This window comes from Pristiophorus japonicus, chromosome 14 (assembly GCF_044704955.1).
Source record: "Pristiophorus japonicus isolate sPriJap1 chromosome 14, sPriJap1.hap1, whole genome shotgun sequence".
In the NCBI taxonomy this organism is placed as follows: domain Eukaryota; kingdom Metazoa; phylum Chordata; class Chondrichthyes; family Pristiophoridae; genus Pristiophorus; species Pristiophorus japonicus.
The window spans coordinates 14,019,100-14,046,848 of record NC_091990.1 but is presented as its reverse complement, the minus strand read 5'-3'; the positions used below and the strand labels follow the sequence as shown (position 1 = coordinate 14,046,848).

Below are 27,749 nucleotides of genomic sequence, written 5' to 3'. Positions count from 1 at the left end.
GGCCTGTCTTCTTCTCTACTTCTGTTTGCTTATTAGCAGCTCCACTAGGGAATGCCTGTGTGTCTGACACCAGATGAGGGCAGGATCACCGATAGCCTGATGCCACTCGATGTGGCTCAGATATGAGCATTGGGCACATGCGCAAGGTGCAGGATATAGAATCATAGAATAGTACAGAAAGGGGCCATGCGGCTCATCGAGTCTGCACCAGCTCTTTCGAAAAACAAATCAGTTAGTCCCGCTTCCCTGCACTTTTCCCGTATCCCTGCAATTTTATTTTCTCCAAGTATTTATCCAATACCCTTTTGAAGGTTACTATTGAATCTGTATCCACCACCCTATCAGGTAGTGCATCCCAAATCCTAACTACTCGTTGCGTAAAAAATTTTTCCTCATGTTGCCTCTGGTTCATTTGCCAATCACCTTAAATCTGTGCCTTCTCATTATCGACCCTTCAGCCACTGGAAACCATTTCTAAACATTCATGATTTTAAACACTTCAATCAAATCTCCTCTTAACCTTCTTTGCTCGAAGGAGAACAACCCCAGGTTGTCCAGTCTATCCATGTAACCGTAATCCCTCATCCCTGTAAATCTGTACCACCTCAAGTCTTCACGATCTTCCTAAAGTGTGTTGCCCAGAATTGGACGCAATACTCCAGCTGAGGCTGAACTAGTGTTTAATGTAGATTTAGCATGGTGCCTCTTGGAGCCGTATTCCACTAAGGATATCGATGCCGTCAACAGCAGAAGGGGAGGAGAAAAAATTGGTGAGGGAAGTAAGAAAAAAAAGATTCATTTTCTCTTGAAGTACAGCATTTAAGTTTAGTTGGATCTTGGAAGATTGCTGGCTGATTGGATGAGAATACACATTGCTACAACAAAAATTGCTTTTTTAGTACCACCCATCAAGTTGCTGACTAATGTTTGTTTTAAGTAGCTCTGACCACAGGGATAGGCCTCTCTGGGATGTTTTCCACAAAAAATGACTGTGAAGTACATATTCCTTTAAATTTTAATTAAAAATTTTATTTGAATGCTCTTTATCGACAAGGCTTAACATAAGAACATAAGAAATAGGAACAGGAGTAGGCCATACGGCCCCTCGAACCTGCTCCGCCATTCAATAAGATAATGGCTGATCTGATCATGGACTCAGCTCCACTTCCCCGCCCGCTCCCCATAACCCCTTATCCCCTTATCGCTCAAAAAACTGTCCATTTCTGTCTTGAATTTATTCAATGTGCCAGCTTCCACAGCTCTCTGAGGCATCGAATTCCACAGATTTACAACCCTCTGAGAGAAGAAATTTTTCCTCATCTCTGTTTTAAATGGGCGGCCCCTTATTCTAAGATCATGCCCCTCCCATCAGTGGAAACATTCTCTCTGCATCCACTTTGTCAAGCCCCCTCATAATCTTATACGTTTCGATAAGATCACCTCTCATTCTTCAGAACTCCAATGAGTAGAGGCCTAATCTACTCAATGTTTCCTCATAAGTCAATCCCCTCATCCCTGGAACCAACCTAGTGAACCTTCTCTGAACTGCCTCCAAAGCAAGTATATCCTTTCGTAAATATGGAAACCAAAACTGCACACACTATTCCAGGTGAGGCCTCACTAAAATCTTTTATAGCTGTAGCAAGACTTCCCTGCTTTTATACTCCATCCCCTTTGCAATAAAGGCCAAGATACCATTGGCCTTCCTGATCACTTGCTGTACCTACATACTATCCTTTTGTGTTTCATGCACAAGTACCCCCAGGTCCCGCTGTACTGCGGCACTTTGCAATCTTTCTCCATTTAAATAATAACTTGCTCTGATTTTTTTCTGCCAAAGTGCATGACCTCACACTTTCCAACATTATACTCCATCTGCCAAGGCTTCAAGGTCCATCCTATCGTAGATGGTCCTTGGATCACATGATATCAGTGCGCAAATAAATACTCAGTTTTGTGAGGAAATTGAGTCACACGGCATCCTTATCTGTTGTAGTGCAGTACGTGAACAGCGGAGTATAATTTAACATTGTGAAAATAATACGGCATCATGAACTACTGGTTTAGTGCTCATTTGCATAGTACTGTGTGTGTTCCCTTTCATGTCATGAGTCTATTTTTTCCAGTAGTGGTGATTGAAATGGGCCCGAAACCACTGATTTACTTATTAACAAAATGATATTCTGGAGTTGAGACTTTTCTGTGAAGCTGCTGGTGGCAAATGTACATTGGTGGTTGCCTGATGACTACAGCTGTGTCCAGGCTTCTGCAATTGGGGTAAATTGGTAGTTGGCAACAAGTTTTATGAAGAGGTGGGGCCTAAAAACCTGTGGCACAGCTGGGCATTGAGAGAATTGGCTTTAAATTAATAGTTGATATTGAAAATAATGGTTATCTGAGAGTGATTACAGAACTGGTAGTGAACTGAAGGGGTTGATTTGTTAAATCATGGAATGCAGCTCACGCTGTTTATAACCATCATGTGGATCCCAAGATTTGATCACAGCCTTGAAATCCCTCCTGGCTATGTTGTTTTTGAAATGTGTTATTTACTTTACTTCCAGTTCATGAGAAACTGCAACCAAGCTGGATCGTAACCCTGGGATACAGGAGTGACCAAAATACCTGTTTAAAAAAGACTGGCAATAAAAAATTGGTACCAATATAAACCTGTGACCCTGAAGCTATTGGATATGTCGTAAAAACCCAACTGATTTATTCATGGCCTTTAGGGAAGGAAACCTCATGTCCTTATCTGGTGTGGCCTATATGTCCCACGCCAAAGTGGTTGACTCATAACTGCCCTTTTAAGTGGCCTAGTAAGCCACTCAGTTGTATCACCACCTTCTCATGACATCCAGCAATGGGCAATAAATGCCGGCCTTGTCAGCGATGTCCACATCTGAAGAATGAATCTTGCGCATCTCCCATTTTCATTGCTCCACCATTGGTAGCCATACCTTCAGCTGTCTGTGCCCTAAGCTCTGGAATTCCCTCCTGAAACCTTTCCACCTCTCTACCTCGCTGTGCTCTTTTATGATGCTTTTTAAAACCTACAGCTTTGAGAAACATTTGGTCACCTGTCCTCATTTCTTTGTGGCTCGGTGTCAGATTTTGTTTGATAACACTCCTGTGCAGTGCCTTGGGACATTTTACTACGTTAAAGGCGCTATATAAATGCAAGTTGTTGTGGTTAGAAGTTGACTCAGAGGAGTATTGGTGCAGGCTGGGCAGCAAGTTTCTTGTCCATTCTCTTGGAGAACCCAGAGAGGAAGGAACACATAAAAGGTTTATTACCCTAAAAAACAAACGCAAATGAAACTAAAATAAAGGGAAGGAAGAAGGAGAGGATAGAAAAAAAGAATATGGTCAATAGAAGTGACAGGGTGGGGGGGTAAATAAATAAATTCTTCTCTTGGCTGTTCAAGAGAGCTAGGTTTAAAAAAAATTTAAAAAGATGTTTCTAGAAATTCCAAAGAAGCGTACACAACAAAAAGAAAAGCCATTTCATCTAATGGCCCCAGGTTGATGGATAATGATGCTGTTAGATATAGTTGCCTCTAACAATGCCTTCAAAATGAAACCAATTTTCTAATATAAAAATAGAAAATGCTTGAAATACTCAGCAGGTCAGGCCAGTTCTGTCGAAGGGTCATTGACCTGAAACATTAACTCTGTATCTCTCTGCACAGATGCTGCCTAGCCTGCTGAGTATTTCCAGCACTTTTTGTTTATATTTCAGATTTCCAGCATCCGCAGTATTTTGTTTTAGTATTCCCATTTTCTAATAAACACATAGACGTATTGGGAAAGTTTATGATTGCTGGATCATTGTGAGATCTATCAGTCCAATGTATTTATTTATTCCTTCCATTTATGCAGGGTACCAGTCGAGAGGGTCATAGTATTTCTATTAGCACTTGAAAGCCTATGGGGATGTGGTAGGAACTGGGGAAGAAAAAGTACGTGCACAAATGTGTAGGTACTCGATTGAAAATTGGAAGTAAACTAATATTAGGTCTCTTAAACCTGTATTGAGTTCAAATAAGTGGACATTTCATGAAACATTGTCTAAAGAGTGAGCAAGTGCTGATTTCTGCAGTTTATCAGATAATCTAATGGGTTGTAGCATGCGAGATTGTGACTGTTGCAACGTCAAGAAAGCAGCATTTCTGCGAATGGAATGGGTAAATGCCAGATTTATTAGGTTCTAGCTTATTACATTTTAGTCCTGCGTGTGATTGATTATTTCATATTTCATACAGGTGAGGTCACAATTCAAAAGAGCTGGCACTGTGTCAAGACTACTAGACCTGCTCCATAAACGACAGATCACTTTAATTCCCATTTTAAATTAAGATTCACTAGTGACAGAGTGGCTACCATTGGTCTCAGCACACCTAGGCTAAGGAGAGAAAAAAAATTAATTAGATTCCTGGTCCTATCTGGTGACTCCTGTTGGAAAAGAGGAACATGTGACCAACAAATAAAGACATGATTTTTTTTTTCTGTGCAGCAGAATTTACAGCAGAGTGGGCATGTTGTTAATCCCTTTCAGTGACTCATGGTTCAAAGGACTTACGAGTCAGCCCACCCAATATTTCGGTAGCTAAATGTACTGAGTGTTGTGGTTTTAGTCATGGAGAACTGAAATTTCCACTTTTGATTCCCAGCCTGTGCTCAGTTAGTCAATCACAGCTGGAATCACAGTTGAGCCATCACAGTCAGCTTCAAAGCCCTTGGCCTAGGAGAGGTGGGGGTGGGGACGGTGATGTGGGGAAAATTACCCCCAAGGTTCCTGCTCGTGATTGGTGAATCTCATTGGAAAGTGCTCGGGTGTGGAGCTTGGCTTAGTTGCCCCATCTCCCGGTTGGGCTGTACCGCAGCACGAGTCGGAGATTTTGGGAGAGCAGATTGAAAAGAACATACAAATCAGTGTTACATTTTTTTTGGCTGGTATTCCTGTGGAGTTTTTACATTTTTAAACTATATTTATAAGCAGTGAGAATTAATAATCAATAACATCATTGGATGAAGTGGGAGACTGATTCTCTGCTGAAATAATCCATTAACAGATCCCCTTAATAGAAGGTCGATGTCTCCTGCTGCTCTGATATGTTGGTTCCTATTAGGAGGATGTGAATAGAATCTAGGCTGCATAGGGACTGAGCACCAGACTCAATCCCTTTGTGCACCGGAGAAATGTTTTCTTTTTTAAAAGCTGAGACATTAGTCTACGAGGATCAGAACAGGCAAGATGTGTACATCTTCCCTAGGGACATAACTAGCCACTAACAAACAATCAATTTTCAATGTATGGTGACCATTGGAGAGGCAACACGTGTGGGTTAACGAGCTATGCCAGTCTCGACCAGGTGTAACTATAATCTTCCTCAACACAGTATCACAAAGAGTGTCATTAGTTCGACTTACCCAGCAGTGCACCAAGTCATTGGGAATGGGGAAGAAAATAATATTGCCCACAGGTCTGAGGTGAGCACTGTGTCCTAAATCTCTGATCTCATTTTTTTTCCCACTGGCTCATCCTGACATCACCTGAACTCGGTTTCATTTTCATTTACCATTTAGTCAAGCATCGCATTCTGTCACTGCTGTTTGTGTCCTCTTCAGTTTTCTCATCCTCTCTGTCTCTTTATTTTAGACTTCTGGCAGCCCTGTTGATTGCATCCTTAGGCCACGATCTCGCCAACTGTGACGGGTGGGGATCTGGCTCTATCGAGCTCTCTGTGAAGAATGTTCCATTGATGGGGCTTGTTAAGCCCGCCCTGCGAGGGTCCCAGCCAATTGAAGGAAGACGGTCTGATGACGTAATTTGATGACATGTCATCAGCCGGGTTTCTTTAATGGGACCATGCGCAAATTGATTTTGACAGTTATGCTGTTCATGTTCTACAGCATTGAGGTGCTGAAAACACTGACATGCGCTGCACAAAGGTGCACAGCTCACCCAGGCTCTCCTATGACTCACTCCAGATGCTTATAGAGGGAATCACAGCATGCAGGACGGTTCTCTTCCCTTCCAATGGGCGGAAGAGACCTCCCCAGTACACCTATGCAGTCTGGTTGCACATTGCACAGGAGGGCACAAGCAGGGATGCCGACAGGAGGAGCTGGCTGCAGTGGCACAAACCTTTCAATGATCTCAGTAGATCACGAAACAGTATTGCAAAGCCACATTCAACCTCATCCTGCTGTGCCACTCATCACATCCCCATCATTCTGCCTTCCCCACCTTACACATCTTTACTCACACCAACTTACCTTGCACCTTCACCCATCCCTCTCTCTCTGTCTACATTATCACATCCCCATCTCACTAGCCACACCTCACCCTTATCTTTGTCCAGTCATACCAACTAACAACACACAGGGTAGGCACTTGGGTCTTTTAGCCAATGTTCATGTAGAGTTTCTGCTAATGTGTTGGCAAACATTGAAATCTTTATTTTGAACACTTGCATTCTTGGACAGATTTGTCTGAACCTTTGGAAGTGGCTTAGTGAGTTGTAGTGAATGGTGAGACATAAGGGTACCCCCTGCAATGATGGTGAGTGTGAAAGGAATGGCTTGGGCATTGCAGGGATGCCTTATGGTGCTGGTGTGGGATGATACCAACCTTGGTGCATCATGTGACAGCCAGGGTATACAGCGTCAAGTGAAGTAAATGTGGTGTGGTGAGGCCATCCCGGGCAGCAATGTGGTCGGGTGCTGATGTCCTGTGTCCTGTGCAGCATCAGGTGATTGCGGGGAAGATTGGTGGTGTTGTTGGTGATACTGGTGTGTTTAGCGATCTTGGTGTTGGGGCTGATCATGGTGGGATTCAGAGGACCAAGGTGAGATTTTTTCAAGGGCACCATGCTGCTGGAATAGATGGCAGATAAGGTTGAGATGACAGAAGTATCTGTCAATGGTGAAAGAGGTTGCTCTAAGAAGGTGACAGTGGAGAGTTCACTGCAAATACTTCCAAACTACATACAGCTCAAAAGTGTCTTTCAAATCCTGAAGGCTTCAGCTTATGACATTGTAAAGTGAACAGCTGTGAAGTGGTAGCCTTTATACCACTTCTGCAACTGTCAACTAGTCAAAGGAATGGAGGGAGAGTCATTGAGAACTCGACACTTACCTGGTGTGAAGCCCGAGCGACTGGAAGCTCCTGAAAAACTTGGGAAAAATGGTTAAGTCCCTGGTAAAATTCTTTTAAAATACCTTTAAAGTACCTCTTGATGATGTTAGTTGGCTGGCCTACCGCTTGGTGTCAGGTCTGTGAACCGCAGCCAGACTCAGCACTTTTGGAAACTGACAAGGAGGTGGGTTCAGAGCAGGGTAACGCCTCGCTGTCAATCATGGCCATTTTGACAATGTTCCTGCCTCCAAACCCACATTCGCAGAGCTGGTAAGATTCCGGCCTTAGTGTCTGCACATTTTTAAACATTTTTACTTTAGAATGGCGAAGTATTTCCTTTCACAGAAAAGGGCAGAATGCCTGCTTCTCCTGTGTAATTAATGACCAGTTCTGAAACGAACAATTTCTGATCACACAGTGTTAGGTAATTACCTATTGTCCCTTATTTATTCGTTAAAGTTATGAATTTCACTCCCTTATCCCTCAATTTGCCATTCTCCTACAGCCACCTCAGTACCAGTTATCTGGTGACCAGAGAGACACAATTCTCCAACTACAAAAAGCAACATTAGTTTCTGGAGAAAAGAATGAAATGCTCAAAGGTAAAAGATAGAAATTCGGCGGTGTTAACTAATCTATGGAAAAAAATAAGATCCTATGCCGCTATTGTGAAGAAGAGCAGGGGAGTTCTCCTGGTCAATATTTATCCCTCAACCAACATCACAAACCGATTATCAGGTCATTACGCATTGCTATTTGTGGGAGCTTGTTGTGTGCAAATTGGCTGCTGTGTTTCCCACATTACATCAGAAACTAGAGGTTAAAAAGTACTTAATTGGCCAGAAAGAGCTTTTGGGTGTCCTAAGGTTGTGAAAAGCATTATGTAAATGCACTCTTTCTTTCTGTTCTTCAAATTAAAATACAGGAAAAGGAGGGAAATCCATTGGTGCTCCAGTGGACTCCAATCACCTGCAATCCTTCCTGACTTCCACCATATCCCCTTTGAATGGAAGGAACAACATAAGTTTGTAAACTGTCCCTTCGGACAGTTTCACAGAGTCCATTCTGCTCAGTCCATGAAGTTCCATAAAGTTGGAGTCTGATGATTTGAGGAAGAGGATTTCAATGTTAATGCATTGAAAGGAAGCCAGGGGAGACAAATGAGTTCGGTGTTATATATGGGATCCCATAATCCCTTGGGAGCACAGGTATTTAAGGAGGCACTCTGGAGACCTGCAATAAAAGACTACGGTCACACTTTACTTTGAGCTCACAGTGTTCAGTCTGACTCTTTCTCCATACACAACAACTGGCGACGAGATACAGATAGCGAACCCAAAGATGCAAAGAACAGTGGGCATCCTGGAGAAATTTTTGGAGGGAGATGATTTTGTGGAGCAACTCGACCAATACTTTTTGGCCAACGAGCTAGATGGGGAAGAGAGCGCTGCCAAATGAAGGGCGATCCTCCTCACCATCTGTGGGGCACCAACGTATGGCCTCATGAAGAATCTGCTCACTCCAGCGAGATCCATGGAGCAATTGTACGACAATTTGTGCACACTGGTCCGAGAGCATTTGAACCCGAAGGAAAGCATTCTGATGGCGAGGTACCGGTTCTACATGTACAAAAGGTCTGAAGGCCAGGAAGTGGCGATTTATGTCGCCGAGCTAAGATGCCTTGCAGGACATTGCGAATTTGGAGCACATGCTCAGAGACTTTTTCGTACTTGGCATTGGCCATGAAACCATACTTCGCAAACTTTTGACTGTAGAGACCCCAACCTTGAGTAATGCCATAGCGATAGCCCAGGCATTCATTGCCACCAGTGACAATACGAAGCAAATCTCTCAGCGCACAAGTGCTGCTACAAGTACTGTGAACAAAGTGATGTTGTTTTCGAATCATAACGTACAGGGCAGGTCACACATACCTGCAGCTGCACGTCCGTAGATGACTCCGAATCCACCATCAAGGGTGATGAATGCAAGGCCATTAACACCTTGTTGGCGCTGCGGGGGTGATCATCATTTCCATTCATGCGATTCAAAGAGTACGTTTGCAAGGGCTGTGGAACATTGGGACACCTCCAACGAGTGTGCAGGTGAGGTGCAAAGCCTGTTAAACCTGAAAACCACCATGTTGCAGAGGAGGACAGATCCACGGAGGATCACGACGAACCAGAGTCTCAGATCGAGGAGGCAGAGGTACATGGGGTGCACACATTCACCACGAATTGTCCCCCGAAAATGCTGAATGTTGAACTAAATGGACTCCCGGTGTCAATGAAGCTGGACACGGGCGCGAGCCAGTCCATCATGGGCAAAAAGATTTTTGAAAGGTTGTGGTGCAACAAGGCCTCAAGGCCAGTCTTAACTCCCGTTCGCACGAAACTAAGAACTTACAAGAAAGAACTGATTCCTGTAATCGGCAGTGCTACCGTAAAGGTCTCCTGCGATGGAACGGTGCACAAGCTACCACTCTGGGTGGTACCGGGCGATGGTCCCAAGCTGCTCGGCAGGAGCTGGCTGGGAAAGATACGCTGGAACTGGGATGATGTTCGAGCGCAATCGCCCGCTGATGACACTTCATGTGCCCAGGTCTTAAACAAATTTCCTTCGCTGTTCGAACCAGGCATTGGGAAATTCCAAGGAGCAAGAGTGCAGATCCACCGAATTCCAGGGGCGCGACCCATCCATCACAAGGCAAGAGCAGTACCGTACATGATGAGAGAAAGGGTAGATAACCGGCTAGACCGGCTGCAAAGAGAGGGCATCATTTCACCGATCGATTTCAGCGAGTGGGCTAGTCCTGTTGTCCCAGTCCTCAAGGTAGACGGCACCGTCAGAATCTGTGGCGATTACAAAATAAGTATCAATTGTTTCTCCCTTCAGGACCAATACCCACTACCAAAAGCCTCTTTGCAACGCTGGTGGGAGGAAAGACATTCACGAAGCTGGATCTGACTTCAGCCTACATGACGCAGGAGCTGGAGGAATCATCGAAGGCCCTCACCTGAATCAACACGCACAAAGGTCTTTTTGTTTATAACAGATGCCCATTTGGAATCCGATCAGCGGCGCCGATATTCCAGAGAAACATGGAAAGCTTACTGAAGTCGGTCCCACACACCGTGGTCTTCCAAGACGACATCTTAGTCACAGGTCGGAACGCAGTCGAACATCTGCAGAACCTGGAGGAGATTCTTCGTCGACTCAACCGCGTGGGGCTCAGGTTAAAACGCTTGAAGTGCATTTTTCTGGCGCCTGACGTGGAGTTCTTGGGAAGGAGGATTGAGGCGGATGGCATCAGGCCCACTAACGCGAAGACTGAGGCATTCGAGAACGCACCGAGGCCACAGAACCGTGACGGAGCTGCGGTTGTTTCTGGGACTCTTGAATTACTTTGGTAACTTCTTACTGGGTCTCAGCACTCTGCTAGAACCACTACATGTCTGGCTACGAAAAGGGGGTGAATGGGTTTGGGACAAAAGCCAAGAAAATGCCTTTGTAAAACCTAGAAAATTGTTATGCTCAAACAAATTGCTTGTGTTGTATGATCCATGTAAGCATTTGGTACTAGCATGTGATGCGTCGTCATATGGCGTCAGGTGTGTATTGCAACAAGCTAATGATTTCAGGAAACTGCAACCGGTTGCTTATGCATCCAGGAGTCTGTCTAAGGCTGAGAGAGCCTACAGCATGATTGAAAAAGAAGCGTTAGCATGTGCCTATGGGGTAAAGAAAATGCATCAATACCTGTTTGGCCTAAAATTCAAATTGGAAACTGACCATAAGCCACTTATATCCCTGTTTTCCGAAAGTAAAGGGATAAATATCAACACATTGGCCCGCATCCAGAGATGGGCGCCAACATTGTCCGCATGCAACTACGCCATCCACCACAGGCCAGGCACAGAAAACTGCACCGATGCTCTCAGTAGGCTGCCATTGCCTACCACGGGGGTGGAAATGGCCCGCAGATGTAGCCACGGTTATGGAAGCATTTGAGAGTGAGCAATCACCCGTCACTGCCTGGCCGATCAAAACCTGGACAAGCCAGGACCCCTTATTATCTCTAGTCAAAAGATGTATGCTTCACGGGAGCTGGTCCAGTGTCCCAGTGGAAATGCAGGAAGAGATAAAGCCGTTCCAGCGGCACAAAGATGAAATGTCTATACAGGCAGACTGCCTTCTGTGGGGCAATCAAGTAGTGGTCCCCAAGAAGGGCAGAGACACCTTCATCAATGACCTCCACAGTACCCACCCAGGCATCGTACTGATGAAAGCGATAGCCAGATCCCACGTGTGGTGGCCCGCTATCGATGCGGACTTAGAGTCCTGCGTTCACAGATGTAATACATGCTCGCAGTTAAGCAATGTATCCAGGGAGGCACCGCTAAGTTTATGGTCTTGGCCCTCCAAACCGTTATCTAGAGTACATGTAGACTATGCAGGCCTGTTCTTGGGTAAAATGTTCCTTGTGGTTGTGTATTGAATGTGAGATAATGTCGGCTAGCACATCCGCTGCCACTACTGAATGCCTGCGGGCCATGTTTGCCACTCACGGCTTACCCGATGTCCTGGTGAGCGACAACGGGCCATGTTTTACCAGTGCTGAGTTCCGTAACGGGATCAAACATGTCACATATGCCCCGTTTAAACCAGCGACCAATGGTCAGGCAGAGAGAGCAGTGCAAACCATCAAGCAAGGCTTGAAGATGGTAACTGAAGGCTCACTGCAGACTCACCTATCCCGAGTCCTGCTTAGCTACCGCACGAGACCCCACTCACTCACTGGGATCCCACCTGCTGAACTCATGAAAAGAGCACTTAAGACAAGGCTCTCGTTAGTTCACCCTGATCTACATGAACAGGTAGAGAGCAGGCGGCTTCAACAAAGTGCATACCATGATAGCGCAAATGTGTCACGCGAGATTGAAATTAATGATCCTGTATTTGTATTAAATTGTGGACAAGGTCCCAAGTGGCTTCCTGGTACTGTCATGGGCAAAGAGGGGAGCACAGGGTGTTTCGGGTCAAACTTTCAAATGGACTCATTCACTGGAAACACTTGGACCAAATCAAACTCAGACTCGCAGACTATCCTGAGCAACCCACCTTGGACCCTATCTTTTTTGATCCCCCAACATACACACCAGTGGCAAACAGCACCATGGTTGACCATGAAGCAGAACCCATCATCCACGGCAGCCCTTCAGGGCCCAACACACCAGGCAGCCCAACAAGGCCAGCTGCACAGCAGCCAATCGAGGGCCCAACAAATGATTCAACAACACCAGCTTTCACACTGAGACAATCAACCAGGGCAAGAAGGGCCCCAGATCGACTCACATTGTAAATAGTTACACTATTGACTTTGGGGGTGGAGTGTTATATATGTAAACTTGTATTTACTCTGTACAGCCACCGTAGGGCTCATCTCCTGGAGTCCCAAGGGATCCCATAATCCCTTGGGAGCACAGGTATTTAAGGAGGCTTCACAGGTTGGAGAGGCACTCTGGAGACCTGCAATAAAAGACTACGGTCACACTTTACTTTGAGCTCACATTGTTCAGTCTGACTCTTTCTCCATACACAACAGACGGGGTGACAAGTGAGCAAGATTTAGTGTGGAACAGGATACAGGTGGCCAAGTTTTGAATAAGTTGAAGGTAATGGAAGATGAGTCTGAAGATGTTGGAGAAATTTAACCTAGGGGGAAGACAAGTGTATGGATAGGAATTTTGGCATGGTGTAGATGAGGTAATGCAGAGACGGGCAATGTTTCAGCGATGGAAATAAGCAGTCTTGGTGATGGATGTGGAACTTATAGCTCAGCTCTGAATTGAACTGATGCTGAAGTTTTCCATGATCTGATTCAGCTGGAGGAAGCATATGGTCAGAATGGGGAAGGGTTCTTTGAATTCATTCAGGCTGTTTCCTTCGTCGGTATGTTGCAATTCCAAAGAGAAAGGATGCAGTGCTAGATCTGATTTTGGTCAATGAATCAGGACAGGTAAGTCACCTGAAGGCACTTGGGACATAGTGACGAGAACCTAATTAGATTCACATTAGAAACACATGAAAAAGAAAAGTCGAAGAAAAGGTGTTATACTGGAAAGTTACTAATTCAGTGGAATCAAAGCAGATCTAACCCAGATGAATTAGTTGTCAGAAATGGCAGATCAAAGAATGGACCAGTAGTGAGAGATATTTAAATACCTAACGATTACAAGTGCAGGTTAAATCAAACAAGAAGTAAAGGAGAATGCATCAAAGGCTGGATTTATTCAAGGATAAATAGAAAAGTTAGAGAAAATAATATTTTTTAAAAGAAGCTTGTGATAATTATAGGGGAATACTACAGAAGACGTCTAAATATAAAATGTGTAGAAAGGAAGCAAAAACGGAGATTCAGACAATGGGTATGGAAAGGTAATGGTTGTCAACATAGTAATGCCTTTTATAAAGTTACAATAATAAAAACAATAATCAAAGGAGGGGTTGAACCACTAAGGAGAGTAGCAGTGATGCTCAATATTTTGCATTAGAGGAAGGTGATCTGTGATTTATCAAGTACCAAGAAGCTGTAGAACAACTACCAATGGAGATAATTATTTTAAAAAGTTAATGGGACTAAAAGTGGAAAAATTACCAGACCCAGATGGTATTCATCTCAGTTCACTGAGCGAGACTGGGGCAGAGGTTGCAACAGCTCTAACCAATCTTTGAAAATGGGAATTGTGCCAAAGGATAAATGTTACACTTTTTAGAGAGAGTAAGAAATAAGTTAGACTTAACCGGGTTGTGGGTAAGCTTCTATAGCCCGGTGTATGGGACGAAATTAAGAAATATGTAGAATAGAACGAGTTAATCCGGGAGTCGGCAAAGATTTGGAAAAGGCAGCACATACTTGACTAATTGTTTTTCTTTAAATCCGAGGGAATAGAAACATAGAAACATAGAAAATAGGTGCAGGAGCAGACCATTCAGCCCTTCTAGCCATTCAATGAGTTCATGGCTGAACATGAAACTTCAGTACCCCCTTCCTGCTTTCTCGCCATAACCCTTGATTCCCCCGAGTAGTAAGGACTTCATCTAACTCCCTTTTGAATATATTTAGTGAATTGGCCTCAACTACTTTCTGTGGTAGAGAATTCCACAGGTTCACCACTCTCTGGGTGAAGAAGTTTCTCCTCATCTCGGTCCTAAATGGCTTACCCCTTATCCTCAGACTGTGACCCCTGGTTCTGGACTTCCCCAACATTGGGAACATTCTTTCTGCATCTAACCTGTCTAAACCCGTCAGAATTTTAAACGTTTCTATGAGGTCCCCTCTCATTCTTCTGAACTCCAGTGAATACAAGCCCAGTTGATCCAGTCTTTCTTGATAGGTCAGTCCCGCCATCCCGGGAATCAGTCTGGTGAATCTTCGCTGCACTCCCTCAATAGCAAGAATGTCCTTCCTCAAGTTAGGAGACCAAAACTGTACACAATACTCCAGGTGTGGCCTCACCAAGGCCCTGTACAACTGTAGCAACAGCTCCCTGCCCCTGTATTCAAATCCCCTCGCTATGAAGGCCAACATACCATTTGCTTTCTTAACCGCCTGCTGTACCTGCATGCTAACCTTCAATGACTGATGTACCATGACACCCAGGTCTCGTTGCACCTTCCCTTTTCCTAATCTGTCACCATTCAGATAATAGTCTGTCTCTCTGTTTTTACCACCAAAGTGGATAACCTCACATTTATCCACATTATACTTCATCTGCCATGCATTTGCCCACTCACCTAACCTATCCAAGTCACTCTGCAGCCTAATAGCATCCTCCTCGCAGCTCACACTGCCACCCAACTTAGTGTCATCCGCAAATTTGGAGATACTACATTTAATCCCCTCGTCTAAATCATTAATGTACAGTGTAAACAGCTGGGGCCCCAGCACAGAACCTTGCGGTACCCCACTAGTCACTGCCTGCCATTCTGAAAAGTCCCCATTTACTCCTACTCTTTGCTTCCTGTCTGACAACCAGTTCTCAATCCATGTCAGAACACTACCACCAATCCCATGTGCTTTAACTTTGCACATTAATCTCTTGTGTGGGACCTTGTCGAAAGCCTTCTGAAAGTCCAAATATACCACATCAACTGGTTCTCCTTTGTCCACTTTACTGGAAACATCCTCAAAAAATTCCAGAAGATTTGTCAAGCATAATTTCCCTTTCACAAATCCATGCTGACTTGGACCTATCATGTCACCATTTTCCAGATGCACTGCTATGACATCCTTAATAATTGATTCCATCATTTTACCCACTACCGATGTCAGGCTGACCGGTCTATAATTCCCTGTTTTCTCTCTCCCTCCTTTTTTAAAAAGTGGGGTTACATTGGCTACCCTCCACTCCATAGGAACTGATCCAGAGTCAATTGAATGTTGGAAAATGACTGTCAATGCATCCGCTATTTCCAAGGCCACCTCCTTAAGTACTCTGGGATGCAGTCCATCAGGCCCTGGGGATTTATCGGCCTTCAATCCCATCAATTTCCCCAACACAATTTCCCGACTAATAAAGATTTCCCTCAGTTCCCCCTCCTTACTAGACCCTCTGACCCCTTTTATATCTGGAAGGTTGTTTGTATCCTCCTTAGTGAATACCGAACCAAAGTACTTGTTCAATTGGTCTGCCATTTCTTTGTTCCCTGTTATGACTTCCCCTGATTCTGACTGCAGGGGACCTACGTTTGTCTTTACTAACCTTTTTCTCTTTACATACCTATAGAAACTTTTGCAATCCACCTTAATGTTCCCTGCAAGCTTCTTCTCGTACTCCATTTTCCCTGCCCTAATCAAACCCTTTGTCCTCCTCTGCTGAGTTCTAAATTTCTCCCAGTCCCCATGTTCGCTGCTATTTCTGGCCAATTTGTATGCCACTTCCTTGGCTTTAATACTATCCCTGATTTCCCTAGATAGCCACGGTTGAGCCACCTTCCCTTTTTTATTTTTACGCCAGACAGGAATGTACAATTGTTGTAATTCATCCATGCGGTCTCTAAATGTCTGCCATTGCCCATCCACAGTCAACCCCCTAAGTATCATTCGCCAATCTATCCTAGCCAATTCACGCCTCATACCTTCAAAGTTACCCTTCTTTAAGTTCTGGACCATGGTCTCTGAATTTACTGTTTCATTCTCCATCCTAATGCAGAATTCCACCATATTATGGTCACTCTTCCCCAAGGGGCCTCGCACAATGAGATTGCTAATTAATCCTCTCTCATTACACAACACCCAGTCTAAGATGGCCTCCCCCCTAGTTGGTTCCTCGACATATTGGTCTAGAAAACCATCCCTTATGCACTCCAGGAAATCCTCCTCCACCGTATTGCTTCCAGTTTGGCTAGCCCAATCTATGTGCATATTAAAAAGTCACCCATTATAACTGCTACACCTTTATTGCATGCACCCCTAATTTCCTGTTTGATGCCCTCCCCAACATCCCTATTACTGTTTGGAGGTCTGTACACAACTCCCACTAACGTTTTTTGCCCTTTGGTGTTCTGCAGCTCTACCCATATAGATTCCACATCATCCAAGCTAATGTCTTTCCTAACTATTGCATTAATCTCCTCTTTAACCAACAATGCTACCCCACCTCCTTTTCCTTTTATTCTATCCTTCCTGAATGTTGAATACCCCTGAATGTTGAGTTCCCAGCCCTGATCATACTGGAGCCACGTCTCCGTAATCCCAATCACATCATATTTATTAACATCTATTTGCACAATTAATTCATCCACCTTATTGCGGATACTCCTTGCATTAAGACACAAAGCCTTCAGGCTTGTTTTTTTAACACCCTTTGTCCTTTTAGAATTTTGCTGTACAGTGGCCCTTTTTGTTCTTTGCCTTGGGTTTCTCCGCCCTCCACTTTTCCTCATCTCCTTTCTGTCTTTTGCTTTTGCCTCCTTTTTGTTTCCCTCTGTCTCCCTGCATTGATTCCCATCTCCCTGCCATATTAGTTTAAATCCTCCCCAACAGCACTAGCAAACACTCCCCCTAGGACATTGGTTCCGGTCCCCCTAGGATGTGAATTTTCGGAAGGTGCTCGACAAGGTGCCCTTTAAGAGATTTGTCGTAAAGATTAAGGCACATGATATTAAATGGCATGTCATTGCCTAGATAGAGAGATAGATTGGAGATAGAAAGCAGAGAGTAGGGGTAAATGATTGATTTGGCAGAGGGTGGGATCTCTGCTGCAACTTCTTGCTTTCCATTTATATCAATAATTTGAACATCGGCGTAAAAGGAATTATATTCAAGTTTGCTAATGATACCAAATTAGGGAGCATGATAAAATGTGAGGAAGAGCGCTGGAGACTGAAGGCAACATAGGACCGCAGAATGGGCAGATAGGTGGCATAAGAACATAAGAATTAGGAACAGCAGTAGCCCATACAGCCCCTCGAGCCTACTCCCCATGGCTGATCTTCGACCTCAACTCCACTTTCCTGCCCGATCCCCATATATTTGATTCCTCTAGAGTCCAAAAATCTATCTATCTCAATGGCTGAGCATCCACAGCTCTTTGGGGCAGAGAATTCCAAAGATTTGCAACCCTCTGAGTGAAGAAATTCCTCCTTATCTCAGTCTTAAAAGACCTGAGACTGTGACCCCTAGTTCCAGATTCTCCAGATAGGGGAAACAATCTCTCAGCATCTATCTTGTCATTCCCCCTCAGAATTTTATATGTTTCAATGAGACCACCTCTCATTCTTCCAAACTCCAAAGAGTATAGGCCCAACCTACTCAATCTCTCTTCATAGGACAACCATCTCATCTCTGGAATCAATCCAGTGAACCTTTTTTGCACCGCCTCCAAGGCAAGTATATCCTTGCTTCGATAAGGAGACCAAAACTGTTCACAGCAGTCCAGGTGTGGTCTCACTAAGGGCCTGTACAATCGTAGAAGGACGTCCTTACTCTTGGACTCCAACCCTCTAGCAATAAAAGCCAACATGCCATTTGCCTTCCTAATTACTTGCTGTACCTGCATGCTAGCTCTCTGTTTTTCTTGTACTAGGATACCTAAATTTCTCTGATGCAGTTCAATGCAGAGAAATAAAAATGGTATATTTTGGGAAAAGCACAGTGAAAGGAAGCATGCGGTAAATGTGAGAACTGAGGGTACAGATACATAAAATGGGCGTGCAGATTGAAAAAGCCATTAAAATGATAAGTGGGATTTGGGGTTTTATATATAGCGATATTAAACATAAAAGCAAGAAAGTGATGTTGAATTTGTACAAGATGGTGGTAAGACCACCATTGGAATATTGCTTGCAGTTCTCTGCACCCTGTGCAGAAAAGATTCACTAGAATGATATGATGAATGAGAGGTTATAGTTAAAGAGAAAGGTTTTAAAAATTGGAGCTTTTTAACTGGAACAGAGATAGTTAACGGGGATCTGATAGAGGGTTTCAAAGTTCTAAAAAAGTTTTGACAGGCTAAATCGTGAATGATTGTGACTGCTGGTTGGTAAATCAGTAACAAGGGGCACAACTCATAACTGTTGCTAGGAGAACAAAGGTGGAAGAGGGTTATCTCACACTGGGTATCTCAAGTGGCTATTGGGCTTGAGACTTGTAACATAATTTAAAAGGAAATGTAATAAGTATTTGAAAAGGAGGAATAGTAAAAGATTGGTGTGGAGAATTTTAGTGGAACAAATAGATGGGCTGAATGTGTTGTCATTTCTGAGACTTTTAAAAAATGTACTTATGTAAATTATTACATTATTTTGTAGATCTAAAGCAAATTTAATGAGTTTCAGAGTTTAGTGTGATGTCTTTTTAAATTTCAGTTTTATTAATTTTGCATTCATCTCTTTTTGAAAGGTGTATCTGTGCACTACATGTGCCTCCCTCAATCCAGGGCTATGAGTCTAACTATAATTCAGAAAGTTCTACTTTGACACTTCATTTCTCTCCTTGTGTGAGTTCTCGGCGATTATGGTTGAATGCAGTGATCTTGAAAGAGTTTCTGACACTTACTTTTGAAAATAAGCTTTCGTTTTCTTTTGCAAAGATCTGTCATTTTCAGTGATTTATTCACTGTTGTTTTCTAAAATTGAGTTTGAATTTCACTCTGAAGCACGATTGACTATTGTGGATGAGTACATTGTAGTGTAACAGTGTGATGCCTGCATTCTCTTACTAGAGCCTGAAACTACTGAAGAAGAAATTGTATTATTGCAATGCAGGATGTACTCTGTCTGTGAATCTCACATCTGACTACATGATGGTTGTATTATTTAAGTGGAAACACTCCTCTTTGACTTAATTTTAATAAGAATAATGAATAAATAATTCTTGTCAAGTTTCCAGCAGAAAATCTTACTTTAAAAAATCAGAGTTTCTTTGAATAAAATTAAAAGCACTTTTATTTTTCAGTGTGTATCTTCTGCTTTCACATTCTAAGGGTATATATATATTTATATTGTATTTACATATTTTTCTTATGTATTCACTCAAATAAAAGATATCCCCAAGCACTGTTGAATCTGATCCCAGGATCAAACATGACATTTTTCAAGTTTTCTAATCTTTCATCCTCCTCTTCAGAAGGCTCTGACCTTTACTGGGCAAGGGTTCCACAGGCAGAGTCTCGCTGGCACTGAATGGGGTCGGCTGATTGGGCTTGTAACTTTTGTAACCCCTTGTTTCCAACCTGCACACACTGCTAGTGAGGCTCCACGCCATGAGCAGAACCATGCAAAATATCCCCTTCAAGTATCTCTGTTTGAGGAGTGTGCTTGTTTTTGCAATTTTTACCAAAGAGAATTGGCATTAAGCATGATCACATGGTCATGAAGTACATTTAGGTGAAGAAGGCTCTTGGCCCATTTGATCTCACCTATCAACGATCAGCAATCAATAGTGAACATAAGAACATAAGAAATAGGAGCAGGAGTAGACCCTACGAGCCTGCTCCGCCATTCAATAAGATCATGGCTGATCATCAACCTCAACTCCACTTTCCCGCTCGATCTCCACATCCCTTGATTCCTCTAGACTCCAAAAATCTATCTATCTCAGCCTTGAATATATTCAGAGAATCAGCATCCACAGCCCTCTTGGCCAGAGAATTCCGAAGATTCACAACCCTCTGAGTGAAGAAATTCCTTCTCATCTGTGTCTTAAATGGCCATCCCCTTATCCTGAGACTGTTCTATACACTCCAGCCAGGGGAAACAACCTCTCAGCATCGACCTTGTCAATCCCCTTCAGAATCTTGTATGTTTCAATGAGATCATCTCTCATTCTTCTAAACTCCAGAGAGTATAGGCCTATTCTACACAATCTCATCATAAGACAGCCCTCTCATCCCAGGAATCAATCTAGTGTACCGCCTCCAGGGCAAGTATCCCCTATCACAACCACATTTCTATTCTACTCTCTTTCCCCCCCGCCCCCCCATCTCTTCCTTGGACAGCCTTCTGAGCCATGGTGCCTTGGTCTACATTGTGACTGTCCTCCCCGCTGCCTTTCTCGTTGTCCTCACAGGTAGCAAGTACATTGTACCTGTTGGATAAGACCAGTGTCTGCAGGATCTCCTCTTCAACCTCTGGATAAAACTATCCAGAAATTGCTCCCTGTCTCTTATGTTTCGGAGTGTCTCTAATTCGCACTCCACCTTAATGACTCTGAGCCGGAGTGATTGAAGGCAGAGACATTTCCTGCAGATGTGGGAATCCGGGATGGTCTCGCTGTCCGCAAACTCCCACATACTACATTCCCGACACATAGGCTGCCCTGCCAGCTCTAGACTTTATTTATTTGCATATTTAATTAGTTAAAATTTTTAATCAAATGATTATTTATAGTTATATTAATTATTTAGTTTATCTCATTAAGTTAATATTTAATAACATAATAGTTATAGTTCCCCAGCTCTTATTTTTTTCAACTGTACAACTCACCCACCAATCACCGACCTGCTGTCCTGTGAAGTTTGTTTGTTTGTTTATTTATTTAATTAAAGTTAAATTAAAATTAGGTAGATAGCTTTTGTTAAAAAATACATTTGTGGCTGTTTACTCACCGATTTACTGTACCTTTCCTGTTCTCAGTCACCTCACTTTTTCAGAAATTCCCTTTCACTGCCCCTCTTAACCTATGTTTTACAATAGTTATTAATCTATTTATTTAACAATTTACTTATCGTTGAATTTTTTTTGTGTGTGTGTATATTAATTAAATACTTAGCTCAATTTCCTCCAGATCCGTGATTGTGATGTCACGTTGTGAATTTTCTCCAGTTTCTTTCACTGTCGCAGGGCTCCTATTAAACCGCTGTGGTTCCCGCTCTTTTACCTTGCTGGGCTGGGCTGCCGGGGCTCCTATTATTAAATCGCTGTGGTTCCCACTCTTTTACTCTTTGTGCAGTTTAATCCAAATTTTAACAAAACTGAGATATTTGCAGGAATGTTAGGGTCTATTTCAATTTTTTGCCAAAACATTCCATTCAGCCATTGCTCAAATGAATTGTGTCCTAAAAATGAACTAAAAGGCCCATTTCAAAGGGGCAGTATTATTATGAAAAATTTTTGTAAGCCTTTTAGGGCATGACGTAATTGGCATCAGCGTACATCATTGTATCAGTTGATGTGACACCTCTGTAACAAGAATAATGCCCAGCTGTACTCCCTTCCCAAATAAAGATTTGTCACTTTTTTTGTCTCTAAAATGGATTCTTCTTCTTTATATAGGCTCCTATATGATGGTGAATTCTTCACAGCACGCTCCAGGCCAGAAAGCTCACTTCATCCACCCGTCTTTGAGTGAAAATGACACTCACTGCATCCAGTTCAGCTACTTTCTCTACAGTAGAGATGGGCACAGCCCCGGGTCACTCCATGTCTTCATCAGGGTCAACAATGGGCCCACTGGCAGTTCGATTTGGAACGTGTCGGGATCGCACGGACGACAGTGGCTCCAGGCCGAACTCGCCGTCAGTACCTTCTGGCCAAATGAATATCAGGTACCAAGCTCAGCGTTTCCATTGAGATTTAAAAAAAAACAATAATTGCACCTGTACTGTAATCCTTGAGTATTTCTGACAAGTGTTCTTGTGATTGAACTGAGGAAATGGGCATAAAAATCAGCTCATTCCAGTCAGATCAGACGACAGTACCCCTTGAAGCGTTCCATGCTATGTTAAATATACTCCACAGCTCAGTGAATTTCTTTTCTTTGAATTATGTGAACAATTTCTCTTTATTTCACCAAGGTAGTGATGCCAGTGTTGGGGAATTACGTATTTTCTCCTGGTGTAAATGTTAAGCACTTGTCTCTGGATGCAGCAAGCATTAAAAATAGAAAGAAGCTCCTTTTAATGCCCTCAAGTAATGGGGTTTCACTTGAGTCTCAAAATGGACAGTCTACTGCAGCAACACCATATTTTGGAATTACTCCCCAGTTCTCTTTATTTTCTCCCCCTTTCCATCGTTAAGTCTAGGTGGACTAACAGTGGAACTAAACTATTCTGATGGGGGTAGGAGAAGAGGGGACGAGAGTCACAGCCTTGTTCAGTCCTCACCCAAAGTCCACTCCTTTTTCCAATATGAGTCACTGATTAGTGGCCAGGAGCAGGTGCACCTGGGTAATTTTGTTTTGCCACTCCCTTGGTTGAATCCTTCTACTGCGCTCCCATCATAGCCCCAGATGAGACTGACTAGCTCAGCAAACCCAGCTGGGGGTGGGAGGAGGGGTGATCTCCCACATGTGTGACAGTCTGGGCTCAATTTTAACTCCTGGGCAGGAACACGGCTATCTGGATTTTAAACAGCATCCAACCTGTCTGGATTTTAAACAGCTTGGCCCTGTTAACATGCTGCTTGCATGCAGAGGTACGGTCTTTGGCACAAGGTAAGTGCTCCAGGGAAAAATCCCGATCGGGGGGATCGGGAGGGGGTGGTGGTGTGTGCGCCGGGCAGGAAGCCTGTGGCAGGGGGAGATTTAAGATTTCCTTGTGGTCCTGAAGACGCATTCCTGCTCCTCTAGGGGCCCAAATGGGACCGAAGAACCTGTTTTAAACTTATCTTGCTGGGCTTCTTGTGACCCTGGTTGCTGTCCCCGGGAGGTTTGACTTGACATTCAGCCCATTAGTTGGGGCTGGACTTGAAGTGAGGTCTTGAAGGTGAAAAGGATAACTTTGTAATCCCAGACCCTCTAAAGCTTCATTTTAGCCATTGCCTCTGCCTCACTCAGATTAACTACTGACTTCTCGCTACAAAATAAAACCAAAATATGAAAAACCTTAACATCTTGCATGGGTGCAGATTTAGATTTTCCTGCACTCTCGCTTATTATGATGTATAAAATGTTTTAGATTCTTAGCCTAATATATCCGTCACTAGCAGTTTGGTCTCCCTCACAAACCTCTACTTAAAAAAAAGTATTAAACAGACAACTGTACCATACCCCATGTTCTGTACTAACAGCAAAAGCATTTAGATGGCATAGAATTACATAGATTTTACAACACAGAAACTGGCCATCCGACCCACCTGGTCTATGGTGGTATTTATGCTCCACACGAGCCTCCTCTTACACTACATCATCTAACTCTATCAGCATATCCTTCTATTCCTTTCACCCTCATGTGTTTATCTTGCTTCCCCTTAAATGCATCTATGCTATTCGTCTCAACTACTCCACGTGGTAACGAGCTCTACATTCTCACCACTCTGGTTGCAATCAATGACTTATCGTCCTGCTGAACAAAACTCATGGATGAAAAAGGCGTCTTAACAAACAAATCTTGTTGATTTTTTTCTTACTATTAGATAGTAATTTAGAGGATATGTGTTGGCTTAAACTTTTTAAGTACAGTTTTAACAAGTACACCAGTTGGCTTCTGATAAACACACAAATTAGTTTGCTCATAAATTTCATGCTCAAATCAGAGGACGGATTTCCCTGTTCTGTCTCCCTGGGGAGGAATGTCACATCAGAATTGTCCAGCCCACTCTAAGCCACTTGATGCCAATTCTGTGATTTCCCGCCGGAAGTGGCTTTGGGCATACAATATATCTGCCTAAATATGCTACAATGAGATGAAAATGACAGGAGTATGTAGACATTACCGTCATTTGCACCATAAGTAATGTTGGGCACAGGCAACGCAGATACACTGTTGCCGATTAGAGTTGCTAAGATAACAGAGGAACTTTTAAACTTTAAAGGGCAGCTATACAATCAATCACTGAGTTATTGAATACACCAGACAATGTGGAAAATTTCTTAAAATTAAAAAAAAACATCTCTTGAGGATCCGAAAGAATTCTGGTAATGATGCTGTGAAATCGCGGCGGGGTGGGGTAGGGAGGAATTCGGCGAAGATGTGCTGCCATAGGATTGGGAGTTTTCTAAATTCTGGTTCCGAACAGCCAAACATATCACAAGCCAATGAGTTCTTCAATCAACAACTCGTTCTCAACAGAAAATACTTCAAAACCTAGATTTCGATCACAATGTCGGTACTCAATGGGCTGGATTTTTGAGGAGTTTGCGACCAGTTTAGCGCCTGGGCGGGGTGCAAAAATTATATTTTTTTTGCGCAAAATGGAGCGCACAACATTTTGCGCCTGGGCGAAACTTTCAGCAGTAGTTTTGCGGCAGCGCTAAAACTTAATGCCCGCCCGATGTTTTCAGCGTTTGGATGACATCTTTCGGCGTGCAACGCTGCGCTACCGCCCCGGGCGGAACCTTCGAGCGTATCGCCCGATCTAGCGTCTGCCCGGGAACCCGCCAGCAAAAAGCAGTCGCACCCAGGGTGCACCCAGCGCTAACAGCGCCATCTTTAAAACAGATCTTTAAAACACCATCTTTAAATCTAATCCAACCTTCCGTTCAATAATTTGTGAAGGAAAAAATAATGCCGTTTTTAATGGCATTCAATGGTGCTCTGCTTGTCACTTGAGTTTATATCCCAGGTCATGTGTCAGACTGATTTGAAACACCACTCCAGTGCTGCATAACTGCACCAATCTGACAGTACAGTGATGTTTGTTTAATAACATCATTGTTTAGGCTCCTTTACAATCTATGTCACGTGCAGCTAATAAATTGTACACGTTTTATTTCAGTTTTAAAGAGCAAGAAATCTCAGTTGTCCAATGACCATCTTTTCATTTCCTTTTTGCACCCATTGCTTTCTTGACCAATTCACTATCGAAAAGGATTGGGCGAAGAAGGCTGCATTTTTCATAGTGAAGTTGTATGTGAGTTTATAGTTCGTTTTAAAGGACATTTTAAAAGAAGGGGGCTATACTATATCAGCCATTATTCCTGGCTGCTATATTTATACGGCATCGAGCTGCAAGAAGGCTTATTGATGAGCATTTTGAACGTAATCGAGAGGTCGCAGACGTAGGGGGAGGAGACCTTACCCCCAACGAGTTAACAGGGAAAAGCGCTCATACCTACAGCTCTCTGAGGCACAGTGCGTTAGAAGGCTGTGCTTCCGAAAAAAGTGCCGACAGAGATATGCCAGCTCATAAAGGCACGCCTACAGCCTACCAGCGGCAACAGGACTACACTGCCTGTCGAGGTGAAGGTGACTGCGGCACTTGGCTTCTATGCCTCCGGCTCCTTTCAGGCATCAGCAGGGGACATGTCTCGCAGCACGCTACACATTGCAGCATTTGCCAGGTGACAACTGCACACGCACGCAGGATAGACTTCATAAACTTCCCAGTGACCAAGGAGACACAGAATGAGAAGGCTGTAGGTTTTGGATGATTTGTTGGCTTCCCCAAGGATCAGGGTGCCATTGACTGTACGTACATCGCCCTGCAAGTGCCTTTACACAATCCAGAAGTTTACCGAAACTGAAAGGGATTCCACTCCATGCACGTACAGATCGATGCGACCATGCTCAGTGCATCATGGCAGTCAATGTCCAATATCCAGGTGGCATCCATGATGCTTTCATCTTGCGTTAGTGCACTGTTTCAGGCCTGTTCCAGCTTCAACCACAAGGCAAGAGCTAGATGTTGGGGGACAAAGGTCCGCCACCGGGCCCATGAACCCCCTCCGGAATCCTCAGACAGAAGCCAAGCATCGCTATAATGAGAGCCATACGGCCACACGCAACATCGTTGAAAAGACAATTGGAGTGCTCAAGCAGCGCTTCTGATGCCTGGACTATTCTGGAGGCTGCCTGCAATTCTCCCCTCAGCAGGTCTCTGAGTTCATTGTGGTGTGCTGCACGCTACACAACTTAGCCATCATGAGGGGACAGGATTTGACAATAGAGATTGCTGGAGAACCTCAGGAGAGAGGGGACGAAGAAGAGGAGTCTGGCGAGGAACCCACCACTACCACAGGGGTGGCGTCATGGAAATTTTGCCGCTGCAAAAGCCTTATGTAGCAGCTCATAATTGAACGTTTTGCTTGAAGAGTGAATGGCATGTTTGACCATTGCTTGGCTACTTTATCATACCATGTTGACTATTTCCCCTCTTATTCTGCAAATGAGACATTACACAAGAATGGTTAAGGTGAAGAACAGATTTTATGAAAAATTTAAACTTTTAGAACTTTGTAAACTTAATTTTCAAACATTGAAACTGAACGATTCACTAGGCTTATTCCGGAGATGAGGGGGTTACCATATGATGACAGATTATAAGAACATAAGACATAAGAATTAGGAACAGGAATAGGCCATCTAACCCCTCGAGCCTGCTCCGCCATTCAACAAGATCATGGCTGATCTGGCCGTGGACTCAGCTCCACTTACCCACCCGCTCCCCATAACCCTTAATTCCCTTATTGGTTAAAAATCTATCTATCTGTGATTTGAATACATTCAATGAGCTAGCCTCAACTGCTTCCTTGGGCAGAGAATTCCACAGATTCACAACCCTCTGGGAGAAGAAATTCCTTCTCAACTCGGTTTTAAATTAGCTCCCCCGTATTTTGAGGCTGTGCCCCCTAGTTCTAGTCTCCCCGACCAGTGGAAACAACCTCTCTGCCTCTATCTTGTCTATCCCTTTCATTATTTTAAATGTTTCTATAAGATCACCCCTCATCCTTCTGAACTCCAACGAGTAAAGACCCAGTCTACTCAATCTATCATCATAAGGTAACCCCCTCATCTCCGGAATCAGCCTAGTGAATCGTCTCTGTACTCCCTCCAAAGCTGGTATATCCTTCCTGAAGTAAGGTGACCAAAACTGCACGCAGTACTCCAGGTGCGGCCTCACCAATACCCTGTACAGTTGCAGCAGGACCTCCCTGCTTTTGTACTCCATCCCTCTCGCAATGAGGTCAACATTCCATTCGCTTTCCTGATTACCTGCTGCACCTGCAAACTAACTTTTTGGGATTCATTCACAAGGATCCAAAAAGAGTTTCATTCACAAGGACCCCCAGGTCCCTCTGCACCACAGCATGTTGTAATTTCTCCCCATTCAAATAATATTCCCTTTTACTGTTTTTTTTTCCAAGGTGGATGACCTCACATTTTCCGACATTGTATTCCATCTGCCAAACCTTAGCCCATTTGCTTAACCTATCTAAATCTCT

The 27,749-nt window shown here is 43.7% G+C and overlaps 1 protein-coding gene across 14 annotated transcripts in view; it reads left to right on the top strand.

Annotated features, from left to right (window-relative positions):
* Positions 1-27,749, top strand: part of ptprub (protein tyrosine phosphatase receptor type Ub) — a 1,307,170-nt gene that overhangs the window by 670,724 nt on the left and 608,697 nt on the right. For all 14 annotated transcript variants that reach the window (XM_070898914.1, XM_070898921.1, XM_070898913.1 and 11 more), the window contains one exon: positions 21,923-22,194. In XM_070898914.1, coding sequence (XP_070755015.1) covers positions 21,923-22,194 — 272 coding nt within the window. The remainder of the gene's footprint in view (positions 1-21,922; positions 22,195-27,749) is intronic.